Genomic DNA, 21,692 nt, shown 5'->3' with positions numbered 1-21,692 from the left:
GGTAAGGACCTAATTCTGCAATGACTATGGAGTGCTTGTTGTTGTTTAGTTGCTAAGTTGCGTCCGACTCTTTCGCAACCCCGTGGACCTACAGCCTGCCAGGCCCCTCTGTCCATGGGATTTCCCAGGCAAGAATACTGGAGTGAGTGCCATTTCCTTCTCCAGGGATCTTCCCAACCCAAGGATCAAACCTGGGTCTCCTGTACTGGCAGGCAGATTCTTCACCATTGAGCCATCTGCGAAGCCCATGAAGTACTTGGGCTGACAAATAAACACAGGTTTTTCTCCCCTTCTTCACTGAAACGTAAATATCAGGACTTCTTTGCAAGCTCTTTGTCTACAGGCGTCCTTCCACACCTTGTGCTCCTTGGCACACATGAAATGAGTGAGACCTCACATGTGGGCTAATACAGCCCTGCTCTGACGCAGCATTATCTGTGTGGTATGGTATACTTGAAAGGAAAGAACTAAACCGTGTGAGAATAGTAAAGGGCTCTCCTAGATCCAAATTCTCATTTTATACAGGAAACTCCAGCCCAGAGAAGGGGAGTGAATTATCCCTGGTCCAGGATCCAGTAAGTGAGGGAGCCCACAGGACTGGAATCCAGATCTACTGGGGATGCACAAAAATGCAGTCGTATGTATTTTTGTTGTTGTTCAGTCATTATATATGTATGTAGATATATATTAAATATATATATGTGTGTGTCTGTGTATGCGTGTCTGCGCTTAAACGCTTAAACACTTAGTTCTGGCCAACTCTTTGCGACACTTTGAACTTCAATCTGCCAGACTTCCCAATCCATGGGAGGCAATAAGATTATAGTTTGTTTACTTTGATTCACTGGGGCTAAATATAATAGTATATAATATAGAGTATATGCATGCATGCTAAGTTGCTTCAGTCATGTCCAACTCTTTGTGACCCTATGGACTATAGCCCCCCAGGCTCCTCTGTCCATGGGATTCTCCAGGCAAGAATCCTGGAGTGGGTTGCCATGTCCTCCTCCAGGGGATCTTCCTGACCCAGGGATCAAACCTGGGTTTCTTTATGTCTCCTGCATTGGCAGGCTGGTTCTTTCCCACTAGCACCACTTGGGAAGCCCTAGTATGTAGCATATTTTATATATATTTATACATATTATATGGGCTTCCCTGGTGGCTCGGATGGTAAAGAATCTGCTTGCAATGTGGGAAGACCCAGGTTCAATCCTGGATCAGGAAGATCTCCTGGAGAAGGGAACAGCAGCCCACTGCAGTAAACTTGCCTGGAGAATTCCACGAACAGAGGAGCCTGGTGGGCTGCAATCCATGTGGTTGCAAACAGTCACGTGTGACTGAGTGACTCTGTAACAACACAGCACACGTATTACACACTGTTGCACTTACCCCAGTGAGTCAAAGTGAACTGTAGTCTTCTTGCCAGAGCTATTTTAGTGCAGCGCTGCCACTCAGTCGACTCCATCTTTCACCTTATCTTCCTGCTTCCATTCTGAGGCACACATTTGCACACTGGGCTCCCACCAGCGACTAGCCTAAGGAATGACTCTCCAGGTGAAGTCACATTCAAGGGCCCACTCCCTTACACTACACTCTGACTCACCACACCGAGACCTCCTCCTGTTTCTGGACTTGAAGCCTGAACTCGAGAGTATGATGCATTCCAACTCTGGCTCTGGTATAGACTTTGGCCTCTAGGAAGTCACTGCGTCTTTCTGGAACATTTTTAAATAAAATATTTATGGAGTAACTTTCATGGCAAGTATTATGTATCTGCCACCCAACTATGGTGTGATAATAACACCCAATTTTCTAAAAGTGACCAGTACTCTAGTAACTTTATGACCTCGCTGGATCCTCTTAACAAGCTCCCCTCAAAGGATGGTCCAATTATTTTTCCTGTTTCACAAATAAGGAAATCAAGGCTTGGTGAGTTCTCACATTATTTCTTCTATTTTCCAGGAGAGGATGCTGAGACTTAAAGACACTACCCAGAATCCACCTCACAGTAACTAGCTAACTGAGCAGCTCAGAAGCAGCAGAGACAGGATTCAAAGCCTTGTGGGGCTGATTTCAAAGACGCTCCTTAGGAATGAGGCGGCTGAGAGACCACTGACAGAGAGCCCTCTGCTCTCAGCCTCCTTTGGGGACCACTTTAGCAGAAGACAGTCTCCTTGCTCAAGCTCATGCCCTTGTCCTGGGGTGACCGGCATAGAATGGCTGGTCCACAAGGTGATAAATGCCTGGCCCCACGTCCCCAGCTCAGGACAGCTCTGAAGGGTCCTCCATCTTCAGAGCTCCCTGCAGCTTCTGCTGAGGCCATGTCCTCCCAGCCTGACTTTTTCCTCTGCCCAGTCCTCCTTCCCTCCTCTCCCTTCCAGGGGTGCCGGACCCCAGAGCACTCCCTGACAGGCTTCTTCATCCTCATCTCCACCTCAGAGCTGGCCTCCCAGAAAACCTGACTGCAATATCCACATTCTCTTTACTGTGCTGCCTCAGTTGCTTCATCTCTAAAAGGGGAGGTTGGATTCAGTGAACCCAACCTAGGTTTAGTTTTAAGATTGCAGTTGGCACAGGTGAAAAAGGTTAGGAGTCAGAAGAATCTGATTTCTATGATCATCTCAGCCACTTACTAGCTGCATGAGCTTGACCTCTGAGATTCCCACTTTCTAGACTATTAACTGGAATGACATGATGTACCTATCCTTCTATCAGCATTGTTGAGAGCACCAGATTAAAAACTACAAAGCCCGTAATAACATAAGTTACTACTTTCATGATACAGCTTCTCAGGTGGTGCGGTGATAAAGAATCTGCTTGCCGATACAAGAGATGCTAGAGAAAAGGGTTCGGCCCCAGGGTTGGGAAGATCCCTGGAGTAGGAGATGGCAACCCACTCTAGGATTCTTGCTTGAAAAATTCCATGGACAGAGGAGCCTGGCGGTCTACAGTCCATGGGGTCACAGAGAGTCAGACAATGACTGCATGTTTAAAATAGCTATTACTGTTAAGTTTGTGGAAGCTGCCATAACAGGAGCAGACCAGCAAGGACTAAAATGCTGCTATCCTACAATTCTCTGGGGAGACCCAGCCAAGGTTCTTGGCACTCCAACCGCAAAGCCTGTGGCATCCCTGTCCCATCTGTGTATCACGACGTACATCTCCATTTATGGTATTCCTCCAGTCTCAAAGAACTGTCCTTGACCCTCTGCCCGTATATCTCCAACTGGAGGTTACTGCATGGATCACAAGTTCTTCTTCTTCTTTTTAATTTTTATTGGCGTATAGTTGATTTACAATGTTGTGTTAGTTTCAGGTGTATGGGAAAGTGAATCAGTTATATATACATCCACTTTTTTTTAGATCCTTTTCCCATATAGGCCATTACAGAGTATTGAGTTTCCTGGGCTATACAGTAGGTCCTTATTGTTTATTTTATACATAGTAGTATGTATATGTTAGTCCCAATCTCCCAATCTTCTTCCAATAAGGCCTCATGCCTTCTTCTTCATCACTCTTCTATTTTTTCCCTTTTACTGGCATGAATTCCTTGGGAATTTATCTATTTTCTGTCCCCCTAAAACAGAGAATGAGATGGTTGGATGGCATTACCAACTCAATGGACATGAGTTTGAGCACGCTCCGGGAGTTGGTGATGGACAGGGAGACCTGGCGTGCTGCATGCAGTCCATGGGGCTGCAAAGAGTTGGACACGACTGAGCTACAGAACTGAACTGAAAACCACCACCAGCCCCAGTACCAAATCTTCTCATGCCCCTGTGTTCTTCTCCAGTTACTTCTCATCCCTTCCCTGTGCCATCTGTGTCTATCTTCTTACTTCCCATTCCTCTATCCACTGATAACAGGCTTTGCCCCGCCTGGTTAAAGTCATTATTGACTTCTCATTTATGCTCATCTTACTGGACTGGTTGATTACATTTGACACACAAGATCACCTTATCCTTGAAGCTCTACTCATTTGGTTTCTGAGTCAACTCTTTCTTGGAACTTCTTGAATCATGTGGCATCTTGGCTCCCTGACCAGGGATTGAAACCATGCCTCCTGCAATGGAAGCATGGAGTCTTAACCACTGAACCATCAGGGAAGTCCCTGAGCATCTTTTAAACCTCAAAGTACCCCTAGGGCGTCACCCCTGGAGCTCATCAGTTAATAATTTCTAGTGCCGCCTTTGTGACAGTGACTGGCAAATCTTTATGGCTTGAATCTCCTTTAATTTTTGACTTATATACTCTCCCTTACACTGTCCTGCCCTCCCTGCTGTTGGCACTGGCATCCAGCCAGTCATCTTAGCATTCTAAGTCTTCCTCTGCTCTTTCTCTCCATAGTTACTAAGTATTATCCTTTCTGCCTCCTAAATACGCCCTTATCTTTTAACCCCCTAAATATTTCTTGAATCCATTTTTCCTTTCCCACTCCAACTACTGTAGTATCAATTCAGGCTCCCACTGTCCTTGTCTATACTTCTTCCATGACCATCTAGCTGGTCTTCCTGCTCCCAGTTTTAAAACCCTTAAATCTACTTTCTTAAGAGTGGTAGAAGGATCTGTCTAAAACACAAATCTGATTAGATTGCTCCAGTATTACTTAGGACAATAACAGAACCGCCAAATTGTCTAGTTACAGTATGCCTTCTCTGGTGGCCCGTCACGTTCCAATCCTGGCCCACCTCTCTGGCTACATTATCAGTAACTTCCTACCCCCAGCTTTATGCTGCAGTAACTACTACGTACTCATAATCCCCGTGCTCACCATGCTGCTCCGTGCCTCCACTCCTGGCCACACTGTTGTCCCTTCCATCCAGAACACTGCTCTTTCCCCCCTGACCTGGCTAACCCTTCCTCACTCAAGACTCAGTTGACTTGTCATCTCCCTGAGGAAGTCTTCCTTGATGGTGCAGGAAGGATTAGGTGTCTCTCCTGAGTGAGCCTGTGACAGTGCATGTTGCCATCACTGCAAATCTAAATTGCTTCAAAATCGCTAACCTCCTTGTTCTGATAAAAAAATCTTGGTGGCTTCACACATTAGTCACATATTTTGCTCACAAATCTTCAACCTGGGCAGGGCTTGGTGAGAAGGGCTTGTCTTTGCTCCACGCAGTGTCAGCCAGGGCAGCTCTCCTGACGCTGGGGAAGCTACTCCCTCGATGGTTCATTCACAGAGCTGACAAGCGGGTGTTGGCTGTTAGTTTCTCTCCACCTGGGTGTTTGATTGGGGCCATTCAGACTTCTTCATGACATGGTAGCTGGGTTCCAGGAGTAAGTGTTCCAAGAGACAGGAAGTGGAAGCTGCTAGGTTCTTAAGGCCTGAGTCCAGAAACTGATACAGTTTCTGGGTGGAAATGGAATGTATGCATGCCTGTGGGCTAAGTCTCTTCAGTTATGTCTGACTCTTTGTGACTCCATAAACTGCAGCCTGCCAGGCTCTTCTGTCCATGGGATTTCCCAGGCCAGGATACTGGAATGGGTTGCCATGTATCCAGGGGATCCTCCTGACCCGGGAATGGAACCCATGTCTTCTGTGGCTCCTCCACTGCAGGCGATTCTTTACTGCTGAGCCAGTGGCAAAGCCCAGAAATGGAACAAACTTCTGCTATAATGTATGGTCACCCAGGCACAGGGCCCAGATTCAAGGGGAGGAGGGTTAGAGTCCTACCTTCTGACGAGAGGCGTGTCAGAGACTTTGGGGGTCCATGTTTTAAAACCACCATACTCTTCTATTGGACCATGAGCTCCTTCAGGAACTCATGGTCAGGCTACATGTTTGCTGAACAAATTTATTCATTTCTGGACCAAACTACCATCATAGAACTTCACATTAACTTGCACCAAGGAGGCTGATTCCAGACAACCCACTTATCATTTAGCAAGAGGATTAAGGCTCAAAGGAAATTAGGCTGAAAGTCTTACAGCACTTTAGAAGTTGGAGGTATTTATTATAAGCTAATCAAATTATAGTCTTTCATTTTACCAAATCAAACCAAACAAAAACCCTGAGGTGCACAGATAAAAGAATACAGCAAAGACTCCATGTGGGTCAGTTACATAAAAAAGCAATTCATTATTTACTATATATAGGAAGTATATGCTATTTATTTGCTCACTTTCTTTCCTTTAACAAGTCAGTTAATTAAACCTCAGAGTCTGAATGATAAGCATTGTTCATTTTCTTTCTTTTAAAGGGGAACACTATTTACTTTTGTGAGCTGGGTCCCATTTACAACTATCATCGTAACTCAATCATCTGATGATGCACTATGTGTCTGAGAAAAATGTTCTGTGGCACATCAGTGACTCAAATACTATGCACTGACATGCATCCAGCCATTAAATAGAACAGGGGAGGATGCATAACATCTCAGTTATGAGGCATCTTTAAACATGACTGACTCAAACACAAGTGTTAACAATAGAGGAATTTGAGTTTGAATCATTAAATTAACAAAGTCAAAGGAAATGAAATAATCTGACATTTTAAGGTTCAAATTACAAACCTAATTCTAAAAGTTGAATTCTGAACAAATTGTTAAAAAATCAGCTTACTGAATATAGAGAGAAAACTACTTATAGCTTTAGAAACACACATTTAGACTTGAAAATATTTAATTTAGTCTAAGCTTTCTGAGGAGTTTTCAAAACATTAGATAATCTTATAGGAGAAGTTATAATGACTATAAATACCCCCACCCTCCCAAATTGGTGGGGACTGTCAATTCACTGAACACACAGAAGCATTCTACCAAGAAAGTAAAATCAGTTTTCCCCTAGGGAATAAACTCCACCACCTCCCCGCCCCCCACCTCAGAATTCTTTCCTGTGTGGCAGAATGCTGAGGAAAGGTAACTTTCTAAATAGTTACTTTACAAATCAGACTGCCTATACAACTTTATTTTAAGCTATCAGAAGGAAGGGCACAACACTAATTGAGCAATTCTCTAGTAAAGGTAAGTCACATGGGATGCTGGTTTCACTAGACAAACTAAGAGGTATATTTATAACATTATCTGCATTCCCTACCCAATGTTTATGCAGTGACTACGTCTTGCCCAATATAACAACTGAGAAAAAACAAGATCCTTAGTAACAGATCAGAGATAAACTGGAAAGAAAAAGAAAAAATCCAAAACTCTTGCAATCCATCTGAAACACACTGTAGGAATTTCCAAACACCCATCCACAAAGCCTGCACCTTTATTGTTTACAGCAGAAAGACAGACTGTCCCGAGGGGTTAATCATTATCACAGTACTTTATGTACCAACTAGAAGCAAGACATTGAGCACAAAACGGTTTAGAATCTGTGTGTGCTCATGTGTGCATGCTCAGTTGTGTCTGACTCTTTGTAACCCCATGGACTGTAGCCCACAAGGCTCCTCCGTCCATGGGATTTTCCCAGCAAGAATACTGGAGTGGGCTGCCATGCCCTACTCCAGGGGTTCTTCCAGACCCAGGGATCGAACCTCCGTCTCCTGCACCTCCTGCATTGCACGTGGATTCTTTACACCTGAGCCACTGGAGAAGACCATTCAGAATCTGTGTACACCTGCTAATTCAGATTCTCTTAATAGATAATAGTTCAACATCCTTCAAAACAAGGCAACACGGAGTTCACATAAGCTTAAATAATCTTACAACATATTTGCCTCTTTCAGATGGAACCTGGCTTAAAGAGACGTGGCAGTACCCTGGGGTGGAAAGGGAAGGACAGTTACCACTCTGCCATCAGAAATAGCAATACAAAAAACCCCAGTAATAATAGCTACAGCTGACAGACAGTCTACCATTTGCCAGGCACAATATTAGGTGCTATATGTGTACTTTTATTCCCCACCACAGTCTTTAGATATAAGTTCCACTTGTGAATCCTTGTAGTACAGTAGAGAAAAGCAAGGTTCAAGGCAGTAAAGAGATCTGCTCAAGGGACAGGTGAGGGTGATCTGAACAGCCCAGCTCTGCTCCCAGAGCTTGAGTCCTGAATTTATGAACTGCTCACTCCACATGTAATTGTTCATTTAATTTAGGTACTGCTTACATAAACCATACAGGTGAAACATGTGCTTTTATTATAAAATAATTTAGAAACAGATTCATACAATTGATTTTCAAACCATTAATGACATTAAAATACAGCTGACCCTTGAACGACATGGGGGTTAGGGGCACTGACCCCTCTACCCAGGTGAAAATCTGAGTATAGGTGAATCCATGTAGTTCAAAAATGTGTTGTTTGAGGGTCAACTGTGTTTCTTCAGTTATAAAATGCACCATTATTTTCCACACTAAGCAGAAAAAAAAAATTGCTGCCAGTTACAAGATGATAGTAAGACATGTACCAATTTTAGAAATATTAAAACGTGAAAATACTTGTCTTAAAAACTGATGAGGGACTTCCCTGATGGTCCAGGGGTTAAGTATCCACCTTCCGATGAAGGGGACGCAGGTTCAGTTTCTTGTTGGGGAACTAAGATCCCGCATGCCATGGGGCAACTAAGCCTGAGCACCTCAACTAAAGAGAAGCCCAGACACAGCAACCAAAGGTCCCACGTGGACAGCTAAGACCCAACACAGCCACATCAATGAATATATATATACTGATGAGATACACACGCTGATGAAACGCAGTGTGTTTATTTTGCCCACTTGTTCCTATTCACCGTCCCTTTCCAGTTTCATACATTAGCTTCTCTTTACTTACTTAATGGTTGGTGTTCCCAGAATTAGTTCTGGCCTTTTTCTGCTGATTACTCTCTCCCCCTGGGCAATCTCATCTATTTGCAAGGTTTCAACCACCACCTGGTAAGGATATTGTAGCTGTCTTTCCCCAGATCACATTTGCAATGGTTTACCTCCAAACTGATATTGTGTTAATCTCTTAAACTTAATACGTTAAAAAGTCAAACTCACTGTCCTTATCTAAAGCCTGCTTCTCCTTCCAGGGTCCATCTGGTAGTGATGGCATAATGGAGTATATACTGAAGAAAAGACTTTAGACTACACGTCCAAGTTCAAATCTCAAGCTCTGACACAGCCCCCTGTCAGACTTTAGTCAAATGATCTACTGTTACTCAAAAAGTCTGCTTCTTTATCTAAAAAGTGGGGCTAATAACTTTCAGATAGCAGTAAAGATGAATTCAGCTAATTTATGGAAATAACTATCACATGGTCTAATACATAATAGACCCTCAATAAACAGTTGCTATTCAGCTATTATTAATGAGACCCTCTTCTGCCTAGGAACCTAAGTTGAGAAAGATCCCAGGGAGAAGGGAAAGGCTACCCACTTCAATATTCTGGCCTGGAGAGTTTGATTGACTGTATAGGCCCTGGGATCTTTCTAACCCAGGGATCGAACCCAGGTCTCCTGCATTGCAGGTGGATTCTTTACCAGCTGAGCCACAAGGAAAGCTCAAGAATACCGAAATGGGTATCCCATCCCTTTTCCAGTGGATCTTCCCAACCCAGGAATCACACTGAGCTATGAGGGAAGCCCATTCATAAACATTTATAAGTAACATTATTATCAACATAAGCCTCACTATTTAAAGATCAAGATTCAGATTGATTTAAAATATAAAAACTAATAAATGTTTGGAAGTAACATGACAAATAAGTGATAATCAGAAGAAATTATATCTATAATAATTTCAGGTGAACCTGAATGCTTGAGCGTAAAAATGAAACAAGTGGGTTATTTTAAATTAATGACTTCACCTGTAAGGAAATAACAGACTCATGCTATAAACATTTCAACAGCTATCAATTGAGATATACCACGTTTACTTTCAAAAAGAGAAGGATAAAAAGAAATTCAAGAGTACTACAAGATTCCAGCATCTCAGTTTTCCGATTAGTTAGAGGGATAGAAAAACCTGAGAGGATGCAGAAGGCATGCTGTTTTGGGAAAATCCACTGTGAGCATCTTTACATTTCCATACCAACAGGCATACATATAAAGTAGTTTTCCTCAATGTTTTTAGAAGTCCATGCCACCTTTAAAGAAACTTAAAAAAAAAAAAAAAAAAAAAAAAACCAAAAACCTCAATCCTGCCTTTAATGCTTAAAGTATTTTTTTTTTTAATCCCAAACTTAAAATATTAAAACAATGGCAGATTTTGGAGGAAAAAAAAATTTAATTGAAGTAGAACTGCCCTACAACACTGTTGTCCAGGTGTACAACGCAGTGATTCACTACTTCTACACATTACAAAAGCACCACCGCAGTCAGTCTAGTTACCATCTGTCACCATACAAAGTTATTACAGTATTATTGCCTGTATTCCCTATGCTGTACATTTCATTCCCGTGACTCATTTATTTTGTACGTGGAAGTTTCTACCCCTTAATCTCCCTTACCTATTTCACTCATCCCCTCATACCCCAGCCCTCTAGCAACCACCTGTTTGTTCTCTGTATCTATGAGTCTGTTTCTGTTTAGTTACGTTTGTTCATTTGTTTTCTTTTTTAGATTCTACATATAAGTGAAATCACATGGTATTTATCTTTTTCAGTCTGACTTATTTCACTTGGTTCATCTATGTTGTTGCAAATGGCAAGATTTCATTCTTTTTATGGCTAATAGTCCATTATATTTATTATTCATTCATTTACCAGTGGACATTTAGTTTGCTTCCATATCTTGGATATTGTAAAAAAATGCTTCAATAAACATAGGGGTTTATATATCTTTTCAAACTACTGTTTTTATTTTCTTGAGAAAAATACCCTGAAGTGGAATTGCTGGATTGTATGGTAGTTTTATTTTCAACTTTATTAAAAACCTCCATACTGTTTTCCATAATAGTTGCACCAATTTACCTTCCCACCAACAGTGCACAGGCTTCCCTTTTCTCCACATCCTCGCCAACACTTATTATTGGTTGTCTTCTTGAGATCAGCCATTCTGGCAGGTGTGAGGTGTTGTCTTGCTGTGGTTTTGATTTGCATTTCTCTGATGATTAGTGACGATCATCTTTTCATGTGCCTCTTGGCCATCCGTATGTCTTTGGAAAAATGTATCCTCAGTCTCTGCCCATTTTATAATTGGTTTGGGTGTTTTTGATGTTGAGGGAAACAATTTTTTTGCTTAAAATCTTTGATCAACATAAGCACTGAGTATTCTTGCTTGATGAAAACGTTTGCCTTCCAGCCTAAGTGGTGTACAAAACAAGAATTCAACGTGGACCACGCTGATCAAACCGCTTTGCTTTTTTAGTCACAGATGGAGAAAAACCAGCCTTGTAGATGGAATGAGGGCCATTCAAAGTCCACTAATTTGTTTTGGAGTAAACAGAGAAATATTTTATTTAAAATTCTTCAAAGTGACTTTTCTAGAAGTTATTTTGGCAACAGAATAAAACTTCAGCTATAAACACTTGCCACAAGGACCTTCCAGCAAAGACTGAATGCAGGTGAGAAAAGTATTCCTCACAAACTCTCAATGGATTTTCAGCTGAGTTGAAAAGCTATCATCCAAATTTGTTCTTCACACAGATTAAGCTAAATTTATCCCCTCCCTGAGCCTTTTTGTTTTTTTTTTTTTTTTTTTTTTTGAGAAATTCAGTAAGTCAGAAAATTAAGAGGCTTGGTACAACTTAATGCTTAGCAAAGTGGACTCTGGCACTAGACTGAGTTGCAAAGCTGGTTCTGCCAATTATTAGCTGGGTGCCCTGGGGCAAGCTACTAAGACTTCCTGTACCTCGGTAGCCATATCTGTAAAATATGTAAAATACTATCTGTACCTATTTCAGATGACTGTTTTGAGCAGTATAGGAGATAGTACACGTAAGGCATCAGAAAAACATCAAGTGCTTGCAAGAAGCACTTGAAAAATGTTTGTGAGCCTTATTAGTACAGCTGAATTTTGACTGCAAACACTTAATGTATGAAGTACTGTAATGAAGTTGGGTTTCACCCCTTGAAGTTTCAGTTCTTGGTATATAAAACTTTGAAAAACATCTTCCAAATGTTATGCTTTGCTGAATGCTTGCAAATTTGAAGCAGTTGCTTTTGTCTTTATTGTCTCAGAAACAGAGTGACGTTATCCTTCAGTTCATAAATCTTTCCAAGCACTTTTCCTTTTGACACGACTGAAAAGGTCTAACAGAATATGTTGTTGTTTTCAGTCACTAAGACGTGTCCAACTCTTTTGATTGTAGCCCGCCAGGCTCCTCTGTCTACGGGATTTCCCAGGAAAGAATACGGGACTGGGTTGCCATTTCCTTCTCCAAGGGATCTTCCCAACCCAGAGATCAAACCTGCATCTCCTGCATTGGCATTCGGACTCTTTACCACTCAGCCGCCAGGGAAACAGAATATGAGGCAATATAAATATTCACTGATTATTTCTTCTCATAGGTTGATTTCAATTTTTAACATTAAAACCTTCAATTCATTTGGAATGTATTTTAATGTGGAATATAAGGGCTTCCCTGGTGGCTCAGACGATAAAGAATCAGCCTGCAATGTGGGAGACCTGGATTTGATCCCTGGGTTAGGAAGATCCCCTGGAGAAAATTCAGATTTAAGTAGTGTCATTAAAGCATTAGTCAATGGTTCCAAATATTTTTTTCCTTGAATAAATCAACTTTCCCCTATAATCTGAAAATCTATACACAATGGAGTATTACTCAGCCATTAAAAAGAATACATTTGAATCAGTTCTAATGAGGTGGATGAAACTGGAGCCTATTATACAGAGTGAAGTAAGCCAGAAGGAAAAACATAAATATAGTATACTAACGCATATATATGGAATTTAGAAAGATGGTAACAATAACCCAGTGTACGAGACAGCAAAAGAGACACTGATGTATAGAACAGTCTTATGGACTCTGTGGGAGAGGGAGAAGGTGGGAAGATTTGGGAGAATGGCAAGGTGGGAAGATTTGGGAGAATGGCAAGGAAACATGTAAAATATCATGTAGGAAACGAGTTCCCAGTCCAGGTTCGATGCACGATGCTGGATGCTTGGGGCTGGTGCACTGGGATGGCCCAGAGGGATGGTATGGGGAGGGAGGAGGGAGGAGGGTTCGGGATGGGGAACACATGTATACCTGTGGCGGATTCATTTTGATATTTGGCAAAACTAATACAATTATGTAAAGTTTAAAAATAAAATAAAATTAGAAGAAAAAAAAATTCACATGTGCTTATTACAGTATTTGTCTATTTCTTATTGTTTTCTCAGTGGAAAAAGGGGCTTGATTACATTGGTTAGTCACTGAATCACCAGAGTAATGCCTTGGTGATAGAAATAAATGGCTGGAAGAGGTTTCCTCTCCCAGCTTCAACAGGTTTAATGGATTTCCTAATGATAAAAGGTACATTATTGAAACAAACGCAAATTTATCATAGGTACAATTCTTTCAATATGCTGGAAGATTTTACTTGCTAATATTTGACTTAAGATTTCATAAGTGTAGATTTATGTGAAAGTGTTCTTAACTTTTAAGGAAAAGACAAAACGTGGAATTTGGTCATAAGTCACCCAAGTTTCTTAAAATAAACTAGGAAATGGTCCCAATTTTCCCAAGGTGTAGAACAGATTAGCTAATACAGAAAATATCCATTCCTTTAAGATCAGACAAAATTTAACAATTAATATGTCTAGGATTTTTATGTTTGGGAAGGAAAGGACCTTTCTTTTAATCTTATTTTTGTGTCATTCACAGTTTTGACCATTCTGAGTCCATTTTGGTTATTTTTGCTTTAAATCTACTTTTGGCCATTCATTTTGCAGATTTAATTCATTGTTGTAATCTTAAACATATTACTCTTTTCAAATCCATTAAAAAAAATTCCCTTTGCATCTATGGTTACAAACCTCTTTCTCTTTTTTTTTTTTTTAAAGGTGTGTCTCAGGATAATATTATGGTTAGATTAAAAAAAAAAGTCAAATCCTTGCCTTTTAACAGAACAGTGTAGTCACTGTGTGAAAAGTTCAGGTTTAATTTTAATCTGTATCCTGTTTTTTATGCTTCCAAAACCTCTGCTTTCCCCCTCATTCTTAGCCAACTGATTAGGAAGTTATTCATTCTATTTCTACTCAAGCATTGCTTGACTTGACTTTCTTGATCCTGTCACTTCTTAATTAATGTCAATAAGAAAATAACATTTTTTTTAAATTTCCTTGCACTCTTTCATCTTCCCTCTGCATGCCAAACTACTGAAACATTTTATAATCACAGATTCCCATTACTGTAAGTCTGTCTCAGTATTCTTTTTTAAGAACTCATTTATCATTAGTCTTATGAGTGAGTGAGTGAAGTTGCTCAGTCGTGTCCGACTCTTTGCAACCCCATGTACTGTAGCCCGCCAGGCTCATCGGTCCGTGGAATTTTCCAGGCAAGAATACTGGAGTGGATTGCCATTTCATTCTCCAGGGGATCTTCCCCACCCAGGGATCGAACCCACGTCTCCCACATTGCGGGCAGACTCCTTATTGTCTGAGCCACCAGGGAAGTCCTATGACTTATGACTTAGTACTATATTAACAATTCTTATTCACAATTAATTGCATACCACTTAAAAAAAAACCAAACAAACAAAACCACCCTACTATCATTTCTTCCCCTTATCAGGTTCTTTATTCTTACTACTTATTTGGCTCTTGCAAGTCTTTGCATAATTTCCCCCCTCCAGGGCAAGCACATGACTGGGATATTTTGCAAGTCATTCACTGTCAATGATGATCTCTGTGGTGCTCTTTCAAGATGCCTCAGCTGGCTGTAAAATCTGAGTAACAACCTTTTCCTGTTGATATCTAAAGTGATGCTCTGTTGCTTTTAGCATATAGTGCTACCACTTAACTGGATACAAATTTATTCTCCTTCTTTCATATGGATAACTTCTCCCTCACTTCACTCTATGCCACCCCCACGTGATGTTTAGAGTTTATTCATTTTTAAAATACAACAATTTTGTTAGAATACATTTAAAGAGTGAATTCTTTCATCATTATTATTCTCTTAGTAACAGCTTTCTTGAGATATAATTCACATAGCATAGAATTTCCTCATTATTTATTGCTGGCCACCGTTGATGTCAAGATTCACGATTCCCTTCAGCTAAAGTGGTGGTGAACCTGAGACATTTAATATGTAAGCTTGGGTTATCAGAGGCCTATCTGATAGGCCCTGAAGCTGACTGTTGCTGCCACACGGTGCCTCCTCCCTTCGGTTCCACTGGCTCCATCTTGGAACACACTTTGCATTCTTCACATACTCCTGGCTTTGTCACCAGGTTCCTCTTCTTTCTCCATTGTTTTGCCAGGTCCAATCCTCACCCTTCCCCTCTCATTCTATACACTCTTCCTGGGTAATCTCATCCACTTTGGGGCTCCACCTGTCATCTCTATCAGTGGTTCTCAAGCCCCTCCCAAATACTGTTTCTGCAGAAGCATTCTTCCATCAGTAGCATCTCTCATCAGACACAGCAATTCACAACTGCAGGGACATTCTGAAATCTCAGGAGGTACATTTATAGCTTCAAGAAGCACTTTTCTGGGAACCTTTAGTTGGAGACACATGTTTGCTCCATCTGTGGAGGACACTGTCCAGTCCAGGGGCCTGGGGGTCACGACCACTAGACCTGAAGATACAGATGGTACAGTTCACCACCACATCTCACAGAGCGTCTAACTCAAAGCAGCACAATGAATATCTGCTGAAGGAATGAATTCAATCACTAATTGCTGTGGTTTCCAATTCATACCCTTTCGACTCATCCTCTTCTCTTCATTTGCACTGTCAGAATTTGAGTTAATGTCACGATTACTGTCTACTGACTACTAGTGAAGTCTCCCAGCCTCGAATCCTGCTTCTCCCAACCCATTCTTCATGCTAGAGTCAGTTATCTTTTTCAGTTATAAATCAGTTCTTACCATCCCTCAACTTAAGGTCCTTTAAAATCAAACCTAAATTTCTCAACAGATATATAAGTCTCTAATTCTTTTGACTTTGTACACAGCATTTCTTCTACTTAGAACAACAACTCAGATATTAATGTAAAGAGAATTTCTTGATGCCCCAAAGCTGAATTAAACACTCATCTTTTGTGCTCTCTGAAGTACCCTGTTCTTTTCCTACTACTGTACATATACTGTATTACAACTGTGTGTTTACTTGTCTGTCTCCTCAACTACACTATACATTTTGCTAGGTGGGCTAATGTCCTTTTCACTGAATCTCAATGCCCTGCCTGGAACAGAGACGGCATTCGATGAGTGTCTGGTGAATGAATATCACTAGTGACCACGGAAGTAGGTAACTTTGGAATTTCATCACAGGGACTCTGAACCCAGTGGGATCCATAAATAAATACTAAGAGGCCATAAACACCATGAAATTGTACCCAGCATTTTTTGAGAGTAGTTTTCAGACTGTGTGAAGAGTCAATAATCCTAAAAACTTAAAAAAAATATATCCCTGTTGGAGTTTATTTGGTTAGACAGAAACTTGCTAAAGTGTATTACAAATGAACAAAAACAAAACGTAAATACATAAACACAACACGCAGACACACTAATATACACACACAGAGACTGACTGAATTATATCGAGCCTTACGGTAAATCTTTTATTGGAAAGGGACAAGAGTCAGAAAGTTAAGAGGGCTGTAGCAGGACTGAAGAAAACCAGACGATGCCAGAAAAAGAATTTAGAAAGACAGAACAGAGAATGAAAGGGAAATTCGGTCTACTCTGTCATTTCATATAGGCTCCTTATGTAGCCGGCCTGTGAAAGGTTAGGGCTTTACAAAGGATGTCCCAAGTCTGAAGATATCTGTATAGTTTGGAAAACTGCATCTTCAGCTTGCTGAAATGCTGCCCAACTTCAGCGTAATTCTGTCTCACCAGTCTAGTTGTCTTTTCAGTTCTGTCCAGTGAATCTCTGTCTCGACACTGACCTTTGACAGAAGGAAAGAAGGAAAAAAGGCAGGCACTCGCCTGGGCTCATGAGAAAAGAGACACAGGGAGAAGAGTAAGTCACATGCTCATTACTTTTCAGTTTAATCTTTCTCTGGCTCACTCTATTCCTTTGTCTTTGCTTAGGGTAAACTTTATGTACTTCTTTATTTGCAAGAATCTTGACAAGATACCATGTACTTTGGTAAAGTAAGGAAATATACTTAAATTCTGAAAAAATACAGGCAGTTTTGAGAGTTGTGGTTTTTTTTAAATAAATGTTGACCATGGTTAGCCTCTACTCACTAATTAAACATTTAATGAAACTAGGAAACATGATTTTTCTTTCTTTTTTGGCAGAGGGGAGGTTATTTCCATATAGAATGTAGCATATTATACAGCCCGGTTTGCTTTAGAAGATGCTAACTTCTGTATCCTAAGATTCTGTTACTGATTCACTAAAGTAGGACAAGTACTTCAGAGGTGGGGACAGGCTTGGCTTTGAGAGTTTTGATGCTACCCAGGCTAACTTCCACTATGGACCTCCTGTCGGGTCCTCAGTATAGCTACTGTCTTACTTACATTCAGGCTGTCTCTGGCTGTGAAACACATCTTGTTCACATGGGAATGAAAAATGGACCCTTTCCTCCTCCTCATCATCTTTTATCCAAAGGAAATAAAAGCCAGAGGATGGTAAATCTGGTCAAAAAGCCTGAAAAATTTACTGACTGGTTAAACAGCATCTAAATAATCAGGAATGGCCCACAAACCTATAAAGCAATTCATTCCCATAGTATTCATTTAACATCAGTCTACAAGAATAACTCTGATATACAGAGATAGCAGTCTCATGAATTTTACATGTGCCTTATTTTGCGGCAGAACTCCACTGTATAAAATAGACAAAATTGTGATTGTCAAAACAATAGTTTTAAAGAACCAAGTAAGTCTTAAAGATTCTATATTTTTCTGTCTTATTTGAGATCTTTTTGTCTTAATCTACCAATAAAATATAGATTTTAAATCAAATTGATAACTGAGGATTGCTCTAGGTACCTTCTTGCTAAATTTATAGTGAAATGTAGTGATCAATTATTCTGGCTGGAAGTTGGAGTGACAGGGGAGGAATAGGAGAGAAAGAGGAAAAATTTCCATTTACCAAAGTCCCACCTGATAGTGTACTTATGTAATACAAGAATCAATTTTTAAAAAATTCCAGGATACACTTGAGAGTTGTAGTGAGTTTTGCCCTGTTATCTACTCTGATATCCTTTTTGACAAGGTACTGCTGTTAATGATTTATTGAAATCTGGTTTACATTCCGTTACAGGTAAGCAGAACATGGCGTTGAGAACTTGTGCTTTATTTTTTCCATAGCAGTGTGTGGAATTTTGAAAGCCTTTCAAATGCTACTGGGACTGTTTGGAGGAAACAGAAAGATGAGAATGGAAGAAAAAAAAATTCTATAACCTCGTTCATTGCCTGCTCTACTTCCATCCTTATCCTTAATCTTGTCGAACTCATTGTGTCCTCCATCTTCTTTGGGTTTCACTGCTGCAAGAGAGACCCAGGTTAGGAAGTGACTTGAGTATGACACCAGGATCGATGCTGACAATGAGATGGGAGCCAGAAGTGAAGCCACAAGGGGCTGTGAAGCCAGAACTGGAAATGAGTTGTTGGGGGTTCTCAGCATGTGGCATCTACATAACATCATACATTCCATTTACCCAAATGGGTGTGAAATTCACCAAACCAATAATACTCACCCAGAGGATAAGGGTCTATTATCATTGATACAGTATTATTTGGTACTCTTCAGCTAAAATGCACACATTATTAAGATGTCCTAACATACTACTTCTGGGAAGACCTTTTCTGGTGAAGTGTGGAATGGAAAGGGAACATGGAGCAAGATGACACAGATGGGCATCACCTGGGAAATCCAGCAGTCCACTCCAACGGATGCCCACAAGGTAGTATTTACCTTGATGAGCCTTGCAGACTCTGATACCCGATCTCACTGACTGGACCCAGGAATGCAGACTCATGCTAACAAAACTCACAAGACACTGATGTATACAAAAAAAAAAGAAGGCGACTTTATTATTTACAGTGAACAACAGAAGAATCAGGCATACTGACTCTGCATCAGTCTGATAGTGATGACTCTGCATCAGCCTGATAGTGCATTATCTCCTTGGGAAGGCAAATCACCAGAGGGAAGCTTGGTGCACACGGAAGCAGAACAAGTGGAGTTAATTACACAGGATTCCAGTGCAGAATGGCATGAGGCTCTGCAGCTCTGTACCACAGGGCTATCCACCTGCCACCACAGGTTGGATGCTTTCCTCCACCTGGCAGGTGCTATTGGTCAGACAGTGCTTTGTTAGGTATCGTGACAATTTCATTAAGAGTTTTTCTTTTCTTCTGTTTTGGAGAGAGAGAAAATGCTCTCCTGAGCATTCTTCTATGTTTGTGTATTTTAAAGATGTCAGTACCATCAATCAGGTTAATCAAATCTCTGTGCCCAGAGTCCTTATGTCTCGTAAGATCATGTTGCCTTTCTTGACTTTAATCACTTAGACGTTCACTTCTTAGTTTAATTTTCAGAGAGTATTTGCATTTTTCTGCTTTCTGGGATCAAGAGGGGCACCACATGGTGGACTCCACATTTGCCTACAGGTTCCACAAAGTGTCAGTTAAATTCAAATCAACCTGTATTCACTGTGCCAACTTTACTCCCACTGCTGTGCCAGATACAAAATAATACTCAAAAGCATAAAGAGAGACTCTAAAGAGACAGTGTATCTACTGGATACCTACAGTCCTAAATTCTTTTAAAGGTACATTTATTCATTCATTTTTTACTAGCATTTATAGACCCTATCCTATATATGAGGATTAATTAGATACAAGAAATATAAAGATAAAAATTGTCTTGTTCCCTTTAAGAGCTTACAGTCTAGCAAAGGAACAAGACATTTAAACAAAAAAAAAAGGTACTGTGCCAAATGGTATGGAACCTGGTGGAAGAACACTTTTTTTAATCTAAGGGCAGAAACAGAAGCCATCCTTTTTAATCTGTTTTTTAAAATAAGGCTGTCCTCAGTAGTTGAATACTCTTTCACATCTTTTTTTGTGTATATGAAACACACATAAACTTCTGCATTCCCAAACACATGTATTTTAAAATTTCTGTATCTTATCAATATGTGGAATTTATATATTACACATTCTATTCATAGAACATAGACACACATGCACATATACATTTATATAATGCACATATGTGTGAGATATTATTGTTATCTCACATCTAACTTTTTGTTTTAAATTTTAACATGTACACAGAAAAGTACACAAAACAAAAATGCCTAGTTTAGAAAATAAATTGCCCTACTGAGCTCCCACTAGGTCCATAAACAGAGGATTCTGAGTACCCCAGAAACTCTGCACCACCCCCAAATCACTATGCTAATCTTAATATTAATTATTTACTAGCTTTCTATGTAGTGTTACTACCCAATGCAGGCAAAGTCCAAATTTGCCTGCAGGAGAAGGCAATGGCACCCCACTCCAGTACTCTTGCTTGGCAAATCCCATGGACGGAGGAGCCTGGTAGGCTGCAGTCCATGGGGTCGCTAAGAGTCGGACACGACTGAGTGACTTCCCTTTCACTTTTCACTTTCATGCATTGGAGAAGGAAATGGCAACCCACTCCAGTGTTCTTGCCTGGAGAATCCCAGGGACGGGGGAGCCTGGTGGGCTGCCGTCTATGGGGTCACATAGGGTCGGACACGACTGAAGTGACTTAGCAGCAGCAAATGCCCTCAAGGGAAAAGCAGCGTTAGTTCTGAATTTTCATTCCTTTTGATGCAATGGTAAGTGGAACTGCTTCTTGAATTTCTCTTTCTGATCTTTTGTTGTTAATGTATAGAAATGCAACAGATTTCTGTGTATTAATTTTGGAACCTGCAACTTTACCAAGTTCGCTGATGAGTACTAGCAGTTTCCTGGTAGCAGCTTTAGGATCTTCTATGTATAATGTCATCTGTAAACAGTGACAGCTTAACTTCTTCTTTTCCAATTTGGATTCCCTTCTTTTTCTTCTCTGACTGCTGTAGCTAGGACTTCCAAAACTATGTTGAACAAAAGTGGTGAGAGTGGACATCCGTGTCTTGTTCCTGATCTTAGAGGGAATGCTTTCAGCTTTTCACCATGGAGTATGATGCTAGCTGTAGGTTTGTCATACATGGCCTTTATTATGTTGGAAATATGCACCTCTATGCCCACTTTCTGGAGGGTTTTTATCATAAATAGGTGCTGAATTTTGTCAAAAGCTTTTTCTGTCTAAGCTTCTCTGAACTCTTGTTTTTCCTTACAGTTCCTTAAGAGTTTCAGGACTTCGCTCCTCTGAGGATGTTTTCTTGTACATATTCAACAACTTCAATAATTTTCAGCAAGAAAATTGTTCAAATAACTTAATCAGCCATATTTCCAGTAACAAAAATTGGTGACACTTCTCAATTTCTTCCTGTGTTACAGTTCTAAAAATAAATATAGATTCTTATCTACTAGATCCTGACCCCTTAGGGATTATGAGAAGTAAACATCTTTGATTTCCCACAGCATAAAGTGTGAAACATGCAATAAATGCACAAGGACTAAAGAATAAGCGAATGGAAAAGAGAAGGAATATGTAATTATCCTGCCCTTGAAGAGTTTCCATTTTCCTTCTGCGAAGGAAGATGAGATACATATGTATACAACAT

The 21,692-nt window shown here is 40.4% G+C and overlaps 1 protein-coding gene across 7 annotated transcripts in view; it reads right to left on the bottom strand.

Moving 5' to 3' along the window:
- The window catches only part of NSMCE2 (NSE2 (MMS21) homolog, SMC5-SMC6 complex SUMO ligase), a 237,066-nt gene that overhangs the window by 95,451 nt on the left and 119,923 nt on the right, over positions 1-21,692 (bottom strand). For 3 of the 7 annotated variants that reach the window (XM_070382472.1, XM_070382473.1, XM_070382474.1), the window contains one exon: positions 18,391-18,474. The exons of 1 other annotated variant lie outside the window; for it this stretch is intronic. In XM_070382472.1, the coding sequence (XP_070238573.1) occupies positions 18,391-18,474 (84 nt within the window). Of the gene's footprint in view, positions 1-16,670; positions 16,923-18,390; positions 18,475-18,995; positions 19,285-21,692 lie in introns of those variants that run through there. 3 more of the 7 variants (XM_070382475.1, XM_070382478.1, XM_070382477.1) reach the window with 3 other exon arrangements.

This window comes from Bos mutus, chromosome 14, assembly GCF_027580195.1.
Source record: "Bos mutus isolate GX-2022 chromosome 14, NWIPB_WYAK_1.1, whole genome shotgun sequence".
In the NCBI taxonomy this organism is placed as follows: domain Eukaryota; kingdom Metazoa; phylum Chordata; class Mammalia; order Artiodactyla; family Bovidae; genus Bos; species Bos mutus.
Note: the sequence above shows the minus strand (reverse complement) of the source record. Positions and strands in the feature narration are given on the sequence as shown.